The sequence below is a fragment of the Trematomus bernacchii genome, unplaced genomic scaffold (assembly GCF_902827165.1).
Source record: "Trematomus bernacchii unplaced genomic scaffold, fTreBer1.1, whole genome shotgun sequence".
Lineage (NCBI taxonomy): Eukaryota > Metazoa > Chordata > Actinopteri > Perciformes > Nototheniidae > Trematomus > Trematomus bernacchii.
The window spans coordinates 128,691-144,903 of NW_022987605.1; the positions used below are offsets into that span (position 1 = coordinate 128,691).

Here is a 16,213-nt window from a genome sequence, read left to right on the forward strand (position 1 = left end):
TTTTGGTGCTCGAAACGAACCGGATTCCGGAGCTTAGAGGCTGCTCCGCTGCGGTGTGAACAGGAAAACCCGGTGCTTTTCAAGCACCAGCACCGAACCGGCCCTGAAACACCGTTGGTGTGAATGGGGTATAATAGAAATGTGACTCGAGTTCGTGAAAATTATATTTGAGGGGCTTAGAATGCGACTTGGAGGCTTGGTGCGCAAACACACTGGCACCAATGCACTTCATTTGTAGTTGTAGCTTGCCAAAACTGTGATTACTGGATAATTACTATTTCACTTAATTTATTAGTCTGATGTTGTGATCATGTTTCCCCTTTTCTGCAGTGGGGGACTTATCTGTTTTATCAATGTCATTTTCGGTCAACAAAGAAGCTAACTTAATTACATTGAACTAAGTTAGTTTCTGTAATCTGTAGCGCTGCGTCCATCTCATTTCTGTTTGTTCACATTTTTATATCACTTTTTTCAACTTGGTATTGGTAGATTTTTTCAACCAGCGGGAAAAGACATTAGCAAACTATGCACCAATTCAAGGATTTGGGCAGTAATTCAGAGGTCTGGAGCCCGCCTCGTTTGTTACCATATTGAGTCTTTTTTTGATAGCAACGCTACAAGCTTTGTTGTACTTGTATTTCTTTGAGTAAAAATACAAGATCAGTATTGGTATAATTTGTGTTCATGTAATAACTCATAAAACACATTGTATTAATAATGAATGACATTATTAATAATTTATCTGCAAAAATGTCCTTAAACTGTCCCAACCTTGACCAAGAAAATAAATAATATCTGTTGTTATTAATGGAATGAGACAGGTTTGTGAATCAAATGTCAAATTGTGATTTTAATCAAAAATGTTTTTTTCTTTCTGCAACTATACAGCTTTGCATTAATCCAGCCATACAGATGGAACTCCACAATTAATTGTGCTTTCTCAGAGTTAAGATAATCTGGGGAGCGACTGGGCAATGCTAATGTTACTCTTACTGATCTGATAAATGCTGCTGTGGGTTATGATTATTTGAATGCATTTTGTTAGCAGAAGCTGACCTGTGACCTTGTAGGAGATGGGACTCTGTTAAGCGCAACTCATTCATCAAAATCAAACTTTAAATATATCAACATAAATAAACAAAGGGAGCTAGTATTTGCTCTACACCTTTACAAATAAATACTTGGTTTTCACCTTTTTGAATCCACACTGTCAATCTGCTGGAACAGACTTCTGAGAAAACAACTAAAGGACACAGGTTGCACATCTCCATGGTGACTCAGTTTAAAGGGTTGTAGTACTGACAGGACACTAAAAGCAACAACTGCTTCTGTTCATGTGATTGCCATGTGGAAAGGACTGTATGAAAAGTTTTAAATAAATATATACACACATTTCTTGAAAAGTAATAAAGGATAACAAATCAGACTGATGTGATGGGGGGGTTTATGTGCCTGTCTTCTGCTCCCATTCCTGAAAAACAAACACACAAAACAAAAAGGTTATCTCCAATAATTATCTTAATCGGCAGTACTATCGCATATTGAAAAATGTTCAAACAAGTAGAGTCAAATAATGCAAATGTGATAAATTAAGAGATGTATGAAAAAAAGTAAAACAATGTTTTTTAGCCTAATCCTGCAAAAAGCCATTAAATTAATCAACCATACGTAGGTGTTGTCGATGTCAAACTTCTTACATAAGCCATGATACGTTGTCAACATATCAGTGTCAGAGAAACCTATTTTGAAATGTTGAAACATTTCAAAAACCTATTTTGAAATGTTGAAATGTTGACTGTGCATAAAAGCTAACTATTACTATTACAAGTAGATATCAAAAGAAGTACCTCTAAAATACTATGAGCTTACAGACTCAATCTCATTGTATTGTGGTGTTGAGAATATGGATGGTGACAGCCTTCTGCTGTCCTACAGAAAGGTTTGGGTTCTGCATGGCATGTAGTTAGAGTTTCTGCCACCTTTAGCAGAATGCGTGAGTCAGTTTGAGTCCTTTGTAACATATCTGCAACCATCACAAATTGACTTACGTTTGTGAATTTAAATAATATACCGTATACAGAGTGAACATTTTGGTAACAGGAGCAAGATTTAAATAACTCAGATGTTAAAACCCTCTCCACTGCAGTGAGCAACTGACTGAAGATTATAGAGACACACCGACTGTCAGAAAGACTTCTGACTTCTATTTTGTTGGCTAGCACAAAATGACAGTTTATGTTTGTTTTCCAGACGGAAAACAAACATAAACTGTCATTTTGTGCTAGCCAACAAAATACCTTTTTAGTCCAATAAAGTCCTTAGTCTAAAGAACCGTTTAAACGTTTAATCATTGTTCTATGTTAAAGTATGCACAACTGCTATGAAGGATGGTTTTGAGCTCTGTTCACGGATTCCTCGTTTCCCAAAGGGAAGCATGCTTCGCACTCACAGTTTTTTGTACTTTTACTGAAAAAAAAATCATTTTTACTGTGCATATCATTTTAACACTGCACAACTGGTAGCACAACAAAAAGGCATACTAGAGGAATAAGAAAGCACGATAAGTGTGGCACATTTAAGACTTCAAGTGGGCACACAGAATTAGGAAGGCTGAAAAACAAGACAACTACTACACAGAGCTTTTACACATTGCTGTGGCCCCTGTCTGCCTGTGACCTCTGACCTTAGCTTTCCTGAGGACGTGGCCCCGGACCGCCGGCGCCTTCTGGCCCTGCTGCCTGCGGAGAAGCGAGGCGCTGTTGACGGGCAGCGAGCACGACTCTGTGTCACTGGTGTCACAGCTGGAGAAAGGGGAAGACTCCTGTTTCTTTCGCAACATAGCCGGTGACTACACACGCACACGCACACGCACACGCACACACACACACACAGACACACACAGGGGAAATTATGAATTGTGCCATGCAGTTTATATAAAACTAGCAACCTGAGACAGTAACGGTGTTTTTACCTTGACTCCAGAGGAGCCAGCCTTTGGTTCAATGGTGAGGCCCAGGGTGACCCCCCCGCTCAGGGCTTTCTTCAGGCTTTCCTTCACCTCTGTCAGCTCCAGCTCTAGGGTCACCCGCTCCTCCTCCCTCTGCCTGCAGTCTTCCTCCACCTTCTTCAGTCGCTCCGTCAGAGAGGCCAGTGAACGTTTGCCTTGTTCAAGAGGAGAGGGGAATATATTTGTGAATGTTTTTTCACTTTATTCAAGATGTTCCTGTAAACTCTAGTTAGTCCTACCAGGTGAAGTCTCTACTGCAGTGCGCAGGTCTCTCCTCTCCTTCTTCAGCTGGGTCAGATGGTTCCTGATCTCCTGCTTCTTCTTCATCAGCTCTCCCTCTTTAGTCTGCAGCCGCTTGGCGTCGGCCTCCACCCGGTTCTTGCCATACTTACACTGCTCTGCATCTGCAAAACAGGGATTGGTTGTGAAAAAGCTTGATTAAAAAATATGAAGTCCTGCAGGCTTTTTACTAGAACTACAGTAGGCAGTGTCCTCTTTCTAATCATAAGGTATTTTATAATATGCAATCAATCTAAAAACATTTTTTAAGATTCATACATTTAATTGTAAAAGGCCAAACCTAAAAAGATGTCACAAGGATTTAAGACTAGAATACAATATAAATATATTGCCACTGAACCTCTGCTGTCCACATATTTAAAACTGAAAAAAAGGGATCTGGTGTTCTTGCAGGAGACCCACCTGGAAAAAAAGGACTCTTTATTATTTCAGAGGGATTGGGTAGGAAAGGTTTTTTATAGTGCTGGATCATAGTAGGTGATCTGACTGTTGTTTAAGTATTTCCCCTCTGGCTAGAGGTAGCCAGAGGGGTGTTGCCATTTTGATACAAAATAATCTCAAAATGAAAATACTTAAACAACAGTCAGATGAAGAGGGGAGATGGATAGCTATCGATACTGAATGATATGGTATTAGATGTACTTTTATGAATATATATGCCCCAACAGTGCACTTGCCGGGTTTCTTTATAGTCGTCAGCAATACTATAAGACAATTCAGAAACTCGTATATAATATTAGGTGGGGATTTTAACAAAGTTAGGGACCCTCAAGTTGATAAAACCTATAGACGGGGTATAATACGACCCTCAGGGGCTCAGAAAGCTATTGACGCAATGGAAAAAGAGTTAGGATTAGTGGATGTATGGAGATTGTTCCACCCGCTGGAAAGGGAATATACCTTTTACTCCAACCCACATACATCCTATTCAAGGATAGATTATTTTCTTATCTCAAAGTCACTCATTTCTATTACAGAACAACATCCATAGGTTGTTACCTATCTTAAAGGTCCCATGTCATGGCCATTTCTACTGATCATAATTAGATTGTTGAGGTCTACTAGAATAGATTTATATTGTTCAATGTTCCAAACTCACATTGGTTTCTCATACAGCATCTCTGTATAGTATGTGTATTCACTCTCTGTCCTAAACGGCTTGTTGGAGCTCCTGCTCCCCCTCCTTGTGAGCCCAGTGTGCTCCGATTGGTCAGCTCGGCCACTCTGTTCTGATTAGTCAACCACCAGAGAGGCTCCGCCCATGTCTAACACAGTGCTTTTTTCGGCTCTGAAGCGGAACATCAGTTTTACAATGGCGTCGGTACAGCCGTATATGTTATACGCTAACTAACCGAACTGTACCTACAACTGTTGTATTTAGGTGCACTTGTGGAAACTGCGCCATGATGCCTACCGAAGTGGAAAACGTCTGTTGCTAAGAAATTAGAAAGGTAGCCTAGCTGACAGTTACAACATTATGTAGCCAGCTAGCTGAAAACACCAACAGTAGCACACAACATTACAGTATATGCCAAGATATACACCATACATACCCCACACCCTGCAGAACCTCCATAACATGTACAGATTTGATTATAGACCTTTGAGGCGTAGAACGGAAGAAGAGTTATTTTTTTAAGTTATTTTTACCTGTAATAAACTACTGTGTTTGATGAAAAATCAAATCATGGTTTGCTATATATGAATGATATGTTATAGGAGCAAATAATTCAGGGAAGAAAGGCTACTAAGTATTTCCATCAAACTTTATTTTTAGAAATGTACAAAATGAACATGTGTAAATATACATATATACACATTCCTCCCCTTATAGGCGTTTTCGGCATCTTGCCTATCGCAGCTTTGTAAGCTGGTGCTGGGGCTTTTTAGGACGAGGCATCAGAGTGGTCATCCCTTCATGTGTTGTCCGCCGGATACGCCAGGAGTTTCCTGATCTGGCTGGACGAAATCAAATGCAAATCACAAAATATTAGAGAAACTTAGTTGTTTTAGGTTCGTTAGCTTGCCAGCTAGATTAATATGCTAACCTACGTTTGCTAGTTGTTCAGTGTAATATGCCAACCTACTATGAACAACAGCTAGTGGTTCATATTAGACTAGCAAGAACATGTTTATATTTGCAATCTTATACGGGTAGTCTGCTACGTTCAGTCATTCATTGTAGCTGGCATAAAAACAATGTTTTCCCTAGCATGTCTAGCTCTTGGTAGCCTTCTTTTTTAGCTCGGTAGCATACACGCTAGGAACGCCAACTATAATGTAATTAAGTTTCGCGACTGACCGTACGGTAAATCACCCGGAGAATACTGTCTATGAGTATTTCGTGTGTGAATGCAGACATTCTCCTGCTATGAGATACATGTAAGTCCCTCTGCTGACATTGGAGTTGATGTATGGAAACGCTAGCAACTTAGTTAGCCCAGTTAGCACTGTGTCAATGGCTTAGCAGCCCGAAAAACGTTGACCCATTTAAACAGTCGTGGTAGATACCTTGTTTGTTTTAAACATCATAAATACACAAACAACAATGAATACTTACAGGTTGTGTACCCGAATCTCCTGCTGGTCCAAACAAAGTAGGAACAGCATCGTCCTTCAGTGTCCTACGCTGTGCATATCCGGCATGAATCGCTGCAATGTTTGCGAGGGTGCGGCCATAGCTCTGGGCGTGGCTACTGGGTATCCCTACGTCACGATACCCAGGAAGAAAACATTGGAAAATGAGAAATCTCCAACGAGGCGTTTTGGGGAGGTCTGTGTTAGAGTTTTACTCCCTACAGGGTGTACTTTGAGGGTTTTTGACTCTGCAGACTCATGCATAAAAACCTTCATAACACACAAGGGGACGGGTAATAACCGGAAAAGCATGACATGGGACCTTTAATATCAGATCATGCTTCAGTCGGGATAGCGTTTTGTTTAGGCCAAATGCCAAGAACCCCACCCACTAGGTGGAGATTTAATACATCCCTACTCCGAGATGGACAGTCCCTGGAATTTATAAAAAACTAGATAATGGATTATTGGCTGAATAACGAAGGCTCAGTTTCAAACACAGCCGTGGAGTGGGATGCATTTAAGGCGGTTATTAGAGGTCGACTCATTCAACACTGTTCATATCTGAAAATGAGATCGGTTCAAAGGCTTCAGGAACTGGAGCTGGAAATAAAAAATCTGGAAAATATACACTCTTCCCAGCCTGACCACGCTACCCTTCTGGAACTAAACAAACTAAAAGTAGAATTTAACTCCATATTACAGAAGAAAGTAGAATATGAATAATTTAACAGAAATATTATGAACAAGGGGAAAGAACAGGGAGATTTCTGGCGCAGAGAGCAAAGCAGCAGTATACACAATCAATGATACCAGCAAAACAAAACGATAGGGGCGATCTGAAGACAGACATTAACGCTATATTTAACATATTTGATCAAGATCTCTATAAATCAGACAATCCTTAGTGTCAGAATATAAGACATTTTCTATCTGAGATAAGATGCCCAACCCTGTCAGACAAAGAACGGGGTGAAATTGGAGTGGACATTACCTTAGAGGAGGTTAAAAAGGCCATCAAAGACTTACAGAATGGTAAATCCCCTGGGGAGGATGCCCTCCCAGCTGATTTTTATAAAGCCTTCTCAGATTTACTTGCCCCAAGACTACTTGGAGTTTTTAGAGATGTGTTAGAGAGGGGATCCCTCACAGAAAGTATGCAAACTGCTTTAATCACTTTGATTCATAAAAAAGGTAGGGACCCCCAACAGTGTGGTAGCTACCGACCCGTATCACTGATTAATGTTGATGCTAAGATACTGTCCAAGATTCTGGCATCTAGACTGGAGGGTTGGTTACCAAAATGTATCCACCCTGACCAAGTGGGCTTTATTAAAAAAAGGACATCATCTGACAATCTCCGCAGGTTGCTTCATCTTAATGCAAGCTGGAAATGAACCTGATATAACTGTAGCTCTCTTGCTTGATGCTGAGAAAGCATTTGAGAGGGTAGAGTGGATGTTCCTTTTCCAGACACTGGAGAACTTCAGCCTTGGTCCATCTTTTATTAAATGGGTCAAATTATTATATAGAAATCCAAAGGCATCTGTGGTAACAAATGGCAGGAAATCCCCCCCCCCCCCTTTGAATATGAACAGTGTTGAATGAGTCATATGCCCCTTTCACACCAACGTGGTTCCAGGGACGGTTCGGAGCTAGAGCCTGATAAGCACCGGTGTTTCCTGTTCACACCACAGCCGAGCTTTTCTTACCAAGCTCGAAAAAATTGTCCGTTTAGAAGCAAGAACCGCATACGTCACGCTTACGTCAGAGGGGGGCGAGATTTACCTGAGCAATAACAGTTTATGGCGAGTACGGCAAATAAAAGTTGTAACAAGCAGTAGCGCTGAGCAAAGTGACTAGAACGCAACCACACACAAAAAAACATACTTTATAAAGTCAGGCAACATTAACCAGGCTTCGTGTGATTCTGTTTATTTGTACCTTACTTTGACCATCCGTTCTCTGTTATTGATCATTGTGGAGAACAGGCAGACGTTTTCTTTTTTATTATAGCAGCTATCGGATGGAATCAATACATGGGCTGCACAGGTTGCTATGTCCGACTATCACAAGTAGAATCATAATGAAAAATACGCTGGTAAAATGTGCCTGTAGAAAACGGCTTATGCCACAATAGGATAGGAACAAGTAGTCAAGATAGTCAGTTTAGCTTCGATTGCTATGCTAACATCATCCATTTTATACCAGAGAAACTTTCATAGCGTTGTGATGCCAAACAGCGTCAATTCATACTGAAACACATTCACTTATGGGGGATGGGGGATATTTATCAGCTGCTTGTGTGACAGTCAGACAGTGAATACTTTCCAGCGGACGCTGCCGTGAGTTGACGGGAGAATAAACTCCGGTGGACGAGCAGCACTGCAGCGGTCGGTAAATGCCGCTGTAACACATTAATAAACAATGAACCACGGCACTTTGGAGAAAAGTATAAGGGTTGAGAAGTAGTTATTTAATTGAATCTGGCTTCGTATGATTCGCACGACCATCGACCCGACGCAGTCCCCCATTGTGGTTGTTGTGAGTGCCGTTGGGGAGAAAATCAGCGACGTAAACGGTGACGTCATGACGCAGCAGTGGCAGCACCAGTCGGGCTCTGGGCGGTGTGAACAAAACGGGGGCTGAAAAGAAAAACTGGTTCCGAACCAGAGCGCAAGCACGGAGCTAGAACGGGAGCTGCGTTGGTGTGAAAGGGGCAATAGAGGAACAAGGCAGGGCTGTCCTTTATCTCCCTTAATCTTTGCGCTGGTACTTTTTTACATTACATTACAAGTAACAACTTGTTTGACGCTTTTATCCAAAGCACACTATTCCACTGCGCCACGATTATTCGGACACCCGCTAGGTGCTGGGCTCAAAACATTAGCCTGCTTCACATCATTTTCTATCTGCCAGGAGACCGCCCCAACCACGCAGTTCAGTGGAAGGATTGCCTCTGGTTCCTTGGCAGTGGGCTCTGGCTCAGAGTCGTGACAGTGCGTCTGGTTTTCCATTCTGAGTACCCGGTCAGAAGGAAATCGTGAAATTGAATCTGTTAAAGAACAGAGACCAACGGGACTGACGTGAATTAAGTCTCTTGGCTTTCCTGATATACTCCAAGTTCTTATGGTCTGTCCAAACAATAAAAGGTTGCTCCGCCCCCTCTAGCCAGTATCTCCACTCCTCTAATGCTGCCTTGACCGCTAGCAACTCCTTGTCACCTACAGCGTAGTTTCGCTCAGCTGAGGACAACTTACGGGACAGGTAGGCGCAGGGGTTCACCTGCATAAGAGTCACGGTAGCCTCCCTGGAGGTTGAGGTCTGATCGAACACCCGGCTCATAGTGTCTTAAAAATCGGAATACAACCTTGAGGTCTGATCGCCACGGCTGAATGGGCTCGAGAGTCTTGAACCCATTCAGCCGTGGCCCATGCCAGAGTTAAGTCTGGTCCAGTGCTCTGTCTGAGAGTCACCCTCACACAGAGTTAAGTCTGGTCCAGTGCTCTGTCTGAGAGTCACCCTCACACAGAGTTAAGTCTGGTCCAGTGCTCTGTCTGAGAGTCACCCTCACACAGAGTTAAGTCTGGTCCAGTGCTCTGTCTGAGAGTCACCCTCACACAGAGTTAAGTCTGGTCCAGTGCTCTGTCTGAGAGTCACCCTCACACAGAGTTAAGTCTGGTCCAGTGCTCTGTCTGAGAGTCACCCTCACACAGAGTTAAGTCTGGTCCAGTGCTCTGTCTGAGAGTCACCCTCACACAGAGTTAAGTCTGGTCCAGTGCTCTGTCTGAGAGTCACCCCTCACACAGAGTTAAGTCTGGTCCAGTGCTCTGTCTGAGAGTCACCCTCACACAGAGTTAAGTCTGGTCCAGTGCTCTGCTGAGTCCAGTTGCTCTGTCTGAGAGTCACCCTCACACAGAGTTAAGTCTGGTCCAGTGCTCTGTCTGAGAGTCACCCTCACACAGAGTTAAGTCTGGTCCAGTGCTCTGTCTGAGAGTCACCCTCACACAGAGTTAAGTCTGGTCCAGTGCTCTGTCTGAGAGTCACCCTCACACAGAGTTAAGTCTGGTCCAGTGCTCTGTCTGAGAGTCACCCTCACACAGAGTTAAGTCTGGTCCAGTGCTCTGTCTGAGAGTCACCCTCACACAGAGTTAAGTCTGGTCCAGTGCTCTGTCTGAGAGTCACCCTCACACAGAGTTAAGTCTGGTCCAGTGCTCAGCATGCTTCGTCTTGAGGGGAGCAAAGGTTTCAGGTTTTTAAGTTATTCAAACCACCTGCTATTTTCCAAACGGCTGCAGAGTTGAGTTAGGCTAGGAAGCAAGGTGAGCAGGTGGTGAGGCTGACACACTGTCTCATACTAGAGAGAAGAACCGACTGAAAAGGGTGGATTATTATCAGAGTTTACCATTTGAGGACATTTGAACTTGGATTGAATATGAAACTCTTATATCACCACATACTCCACATGGGAAAAAGCAAAATCTCTTTTCTTTCTACTCACTGGAGCTGTTGCGTTGCAGAGAAGCTGTCCCATTGGTCCCGTTGACTCCATTCTTTTTGAGCTGGTTCTTTGGCTCTGCCTTGTGTTTTGATACCCCCCCATTGGGCCCAGTTCCCTTCTTTCCTTTCAGCTGATGGGAGAAGAACCAAAGGGAAGGAGACTTTTTAAATAAAAAAAATGGAACACTGCATCGTGGTCGATATTGTGCGCTTCATATCTGCGATTTTAGTGTTGCATCTGTGTGTTCACTCCTTCTAGACCTCTCAAATATCTCAGAAAAATTAAAACTGCACTGTATAAAGGTCAGCACTTAGAAATTATGGACAGGGGGGCACCAATTTCCAAGATTTCACTATTGCCCAAATATTAATTTCAACCTTCTCGAAGTCTTTGAAACCGTCAACAATTTGAAATGTTAGACTTGGTATTTGTATTTAAATATCTTCTTTGAAATGATTGGCATTAGTATTATAAGAGTAAAGAGCAAGTGTTAGGAAGTTGAATGGGTTCACACATCTATTTTTTATTCATGTAAACTAATCTCCTTCAAACTATTTATATTTAATTAAGTTTCTCAGCAAAAACGACATTTTACAAGATAAAATATGAACATATAACAACAGTTACCTTCGCACGATACAAATGTTACTGAATTCAACTAGAATGCAATATATTGAAACAATATGCAACCAATATGTTATTTTTCTAAGGAGTGTTTGTGTTACACACTCTTTCATGCATTTCCTTTATTTTTCGCTCTTATTTGTCAGAAAGCAAAACAGGTGCATACCATGTGTTGAGTTCTACACAGACTGTCTTTGTGATGAAATGTATGTCACTGAGTATGTCTTGCTGAAGACGAAAGAGTAATAGCATGATATTTAAAAAATAAACAAAATCTCCTCTCCATTTTGTCAGTAATGTGAAGCTTGGCAGTGCGGCCAGAAGCCTGCCCTCACCTCTGGGGATGAACATCTACTTGTTATACATCGGTGGAACTCTGTGGTCTTATGTCTGTGTTAACACCCTCTGCCACGCCACACACAGTACACACACAGCACACACGCCACACACACCGCACACACAGCACACACAGCACACACACCAAAGAGCTGGCGGGGGGAGGTGGAGCTCCACTCAACACAATGTGGCGACATAAGTGAAGTGAGGCAGGGTGGCACTTACAGCAGGGCCATACAAATATGAATGCATACAGCTGATGTTCACTGCAAGGGAGAAGAAGGAATTACACTGAGGACAACCACACACAGTCCAAACGTACAGACATTTTAGGAAAGCTTCCACTGTATATATGTGCCAGATTTGCTCCAGTTTGTGACTCTTACAACCTCAGATCCAGTGCCTGGATACGGTTCCAGGTACCTGCTGTGCGGACTGAGGCTGGAAAAAGGAGACTTTTTTATTATGGTCCTTGGTCTTGGAATGACCTTCAATCAAACCTAAAACTGATGGCACTTGTCCCAATAGCCTGTTTTCAATTGAAGTTGTCTGAAGTCCTCACCACCAGCTGCTCTTGCAGTAATAAGTAGTGTACCTTGCTTACTGTCCCAAATGTGCACAATGTAGTGACTGCTTTTTGTCTTTTTGTTTACTTAGTTGTGTTCTCTGTATTTTATATGTCTGTGTTATGTGTAATAATGTGTAACGTTGCTGCCTTCTTGGCCAGGTCAGCATTGTAAATGAGATTTTATCTCAATGCTTTTTATCTGGTTAAATAAAGGTTAAATAAATAAAATAAAAATATAAAGTCATTAAAACTAGCTGCACCTTTACCAGCTTTGATAACACTTTAAAGGTAGGGTAGGTAAGTTTGAGAAACCGGCTCGAGATCGCTAGAATTTGAAAATACACAACCGGAGAAAATCTGCCACTTCCTTATAGAGCCCCTCCTCCAACACACACAAACGCGCACATGACCAATGAGGGCACGAGATAAGTTTGTGCACAGATGGAAGGCTGACAGGCAGGTAGGCCATCCAATCATTTTAGCCGGGCCGGCTAACATAATTGGTCGTACTTTTTACAGTACTACGGCTTCCACAGATGACATTTTTGTATGGATTTTTTGTCAAAGCACATATATATTATTCTGAAATGGACCAATCTGGACAATGACTACTTTTACTTTTGCTATATTTTGATGCTCATACTTTTGTACTTTTACTTAAGTAACATTTTGAATGCAGGACTTTTACTTGTAACAGAGTATTACTACACTCTGGTACTTTTACTGAAGTACAAGATCTAAGTCGTTCTTCCACCTCTGCATGATTTCAGGACATACCCAGAGGTGGAATGTGCTTCACAGACTAACGGGAAAGAGGTGTGGGCTTGTGAGTGGCCAGCATTAACACCTTGTATATTGAGCTAAGCATGCTCATGCAGGAATAATAAACACTTTTTTTTTCAATAGTAAAGTATGTCATCATTTGGGATACACAATATATCAGTAGGTGACTGAAGCTGTTTATGGTTCTGTCTGAAACATTCACTTGACCATTTATGATTTGGTGGTAGGCCTATCAGCAATATGCTGTTCTTGACTGTATGTGATTTTAATGAAAATATGTAAAACATTTCTTTATCAGACACCTTTTAAAGCAACTGAATGCAGCTTTGAAAATAACTTGTGATTGTTGTTTTGTGTTAAAAAACGACACTTATATCAAGAAAAAGAAGAAAAAAAAAAAAAAAGCTTGCAGACGGAGAAGAAGAAAAACATGTTATCAGTAAAAATCATAATTGGCAGGTCAGACTTTAAAAAAACTGAAATAGGAATTGATGTAGCATCACTACTTGCAATATTATGTCAAGTCTCAGTGCTTCAGCAGAATCAAAGGCCCTGCACTTTTGCCAAGTCATACAGAGAAATATTGTTGCTAAGCGGGTCACGTTCACCTCCATTTTCTGAAAGTTATCAACACATGAGAAACATAAAAACCGATAACGGAAAATGATCTGATTATTAACTAAATTATACTATGTAATGTTGAAAAAAAAACACACGGTAAAGAGCATGATATAGTGAATTATAGACTGGTAAATACTAAGAGTATAGAGCAGAAAAAGTGTGAGTTGTAATGAGGAGAGTGTTAGTCACCTGAGCAGTGGCTTTAGTTTTAGTATCAGCAGTGAGGAACTTAGAGGAAACTTTAGAAACAGGAGCTTTGGCAGAAGTGGAAGCAGAGTTCAGCTTGGGAAGACAGCGAGAGGTCAGCTTGGGAGAAGGCATGTTCTCATATAGGTCAGAGTTTTCATAGTGCACCTCCTCTTTCAGCTGGCGCCCCCCTGTGCTGGGACTGGAGTACTGCGACTCCGGGTCCTTCAGTTAGACAAGCATGCAGGCCGAGAGGAGAGGGAAGAGGAAGAGACAAAATACACAACAGAAAGAAAAGTCAAAGGAGAGAAAGAAAGCAAGAGATGATAGCAGTACAAATGTTAGTTACACTACTTTTCCATAACAAGTGTCTGTGTACGGTATAATGTTGTTTTAACATGTAATATATCATATCATTCAGTTTATTTCATTTTGGCTTAGTTTCCATTAACATGGCCGTAGTGATTCGTGCTATAAGTCGTGCTTAATTTGAACTCCCCCCCTCAGTTTGCGAGAATCTCAGAAATAAGAACTCTCAAAACATTGAGTGGGGTAACATTTTAGTTTTTGAGGACCAAAGGCAGATTTGTAATTTGTTTAATTTCAAACAACTGATGTAAACTGACCTGCTGTACGATCATTATTCAGCTAAATCCAGCTGAACAATATATTTGTTAAGATCTTTACGCTAAGTATAACCTCAGATGTTCCCTTATGGCCGGAGAATGTTGTCCAGCATTGATCAGGCAAAATCCAGGCCTTTAAAAATCTCTTCCGGTTGTCTTGAGATACCAACATGCTGCTGTGATTGAGCGCTGTAGAGCATAATGCAATGTGGTGATTATAGATCACTGTGACCTGAGTTTAATCAGATTGTGATACAGGAAAGAGTGTGAGGCTTTTGTCGTGTCAACAAACCTCCTCCCTGCACTCTCTTACATTGACTTGTTTTTCAAACCGACTTGTACATTGTCTTTGATATGTAATGTAATTAAGAGCTAGATGGTTTACTGTGGTTAAGCTGCTTTAGCTGATTTGTTCTGTGTGTGTATCGCCCATGAGCAGGTGTGTTCTTACCATTCCGTTGATGGGCACGTCATCATAGTGCAGAGCCATGCCACTGGGGCAGGCGTAGCCGTTGACTGGGCTGTCCAGGTACGGGTTCGGAGAGACAGCACGCTTACTTGTAAAACTGTAAGGACAAAAGAAACGTTCCAATGTATTTAGTCCAGGAAGCTTTTCTAATATGCTGTGGCCTGTCAACACATAGGAGTAAAAAAACATGTTTTTAATTCAGCCCAGACATGATGTGCGGCAAGTCATAAAAGTGCTCAAAAATAAAGTTGCACCGGTATGAGGCGCGGTGAAAACTACCGGCCCAGGCAGCTGTCAGACTAGCGAGTGGGCACATTTCAGCTATCGGAGAATAATGAAGATGTGATTGGTTGTTCCACTCTCCGTTTGTTGCAAGAGTGGTAAGGTAGTTAAGTGTAAAAGTGTGGACTGGACTGACTGACACTGACACCAACGATGTCTTTGATCCTGCAAAAAAGAGGAGGAAAGGTGGCACAGAGAGAGAGAAAAAGAAAAGAGGAGGAGGCAGCCTGTCCTAAACTCACAGATTTATTCAGAGTAAGCCACATACCATTATACATAGTTTACAGGCAAAACTGGGCAACTAATTAACTCAATTTAGCCAAATACATTTTTTGCGCTCTCGTTTTCTATATTGTAGCCTGATGTGTACAGAGTAGACTGTCAACAAAAAAGTTTCTCAGTCCAAATATCAAGTAAGTTCAGTGCTGTTAGGCTATGCCAAGTATATGTAATACTACCGTTAGACTGCAGCTAACTGTGGCACTACAACTCTTCACAATGTGAGTGAATACGTAACTTGAGATGGTTAGGTTGTCTGTCCAACAAAGGGGAGAAAATTATTATGTTATTAGGCCATGCGAATTCAGGGGCAACTAAGTGATAAAGTCACTGTTATATAATTAACTACAGTGCTGGATCTCCCACAAAAGCAGCAACATTGGCACAAGAGAAGTACACTTTAATAGGCTATTATAAAGTCAGTATGATGTATTGTGACACCAGAGTCAATTGAAAAATAAGTTGTTGCCCTCATATATTTTCCTATGCAAAGGTGGAAATAATAGCAGTGCCGGTCCTTCACAGGGAGATGTTCAGGCAGAACCAAGCAGCAACACAGAGGAACTGGCAGCTACAGGGCAAAGTTATTGATATTAGTGAGATTAAAACTACAGTAGGGCTACCACTACGAATGGTTGAAAACCACATAAATGATGACATCAGTACATGTAGATGTTACAAACGAATTGAAACGATACATTTAAATTTCTTTAAACAATGGGTTGTGTGGTCACTTCTAATATCATGTACACAGTGAACATAATCATTAACCTGTTAAGCCCCGAGCCTGTTTTTCAGGTTTCAGGCTCGAAAATGACATGCCCAGAACAAATGACTATATCTTCACTTCTAAAAGGGTTACATTTATAATCTTTTTTCTCAAAGCAATGATACACCTGTGAGTTGGATGTAGAAAATTCAGAATCAATATAGATGTTTTTATTTTAAAGTAAATTCAGATTGAACATAGTAAAAACATATAAATTATAGTTTCCGTCCAAAAGAAAACCCATAACTTATAGTGAAAACCACCCTTGAATGATGGGATCGGTGA

The 16,213-nt window shown here is 41.4% G+C and overlaps 1 protein-coding gene across 1 annotated transcript in view; it reads right to left on the minus strand.

The window, feature by feature from the left end:
* The window catches only part of afap1 (actin filament associated protein 1), a 127,019-nt gene continuing 110,806 nt past the window's right edge, over window positions 1–16,213 (minus strand). The window contains 6 exon segments of the mRNA XM_034130915.1: window positions 1–1,471; window positions 2,684–2,848; window positions 2,972–3,162; window positions 3,247–3,411; window positions 10,386–10,515; window positions 14,581–14,695. Coding sequence (XP_033986806.1) covers window positions 1,445–1,471; window positions 2,684–2,848; window positions 2,972–3,162; window positions 3,247–3,411; window positions 10,386–10,515; window positions 14,581–14,695 — 793 coding nt within the window. The 3' untranslated portion in view covers window positions 1–1,444.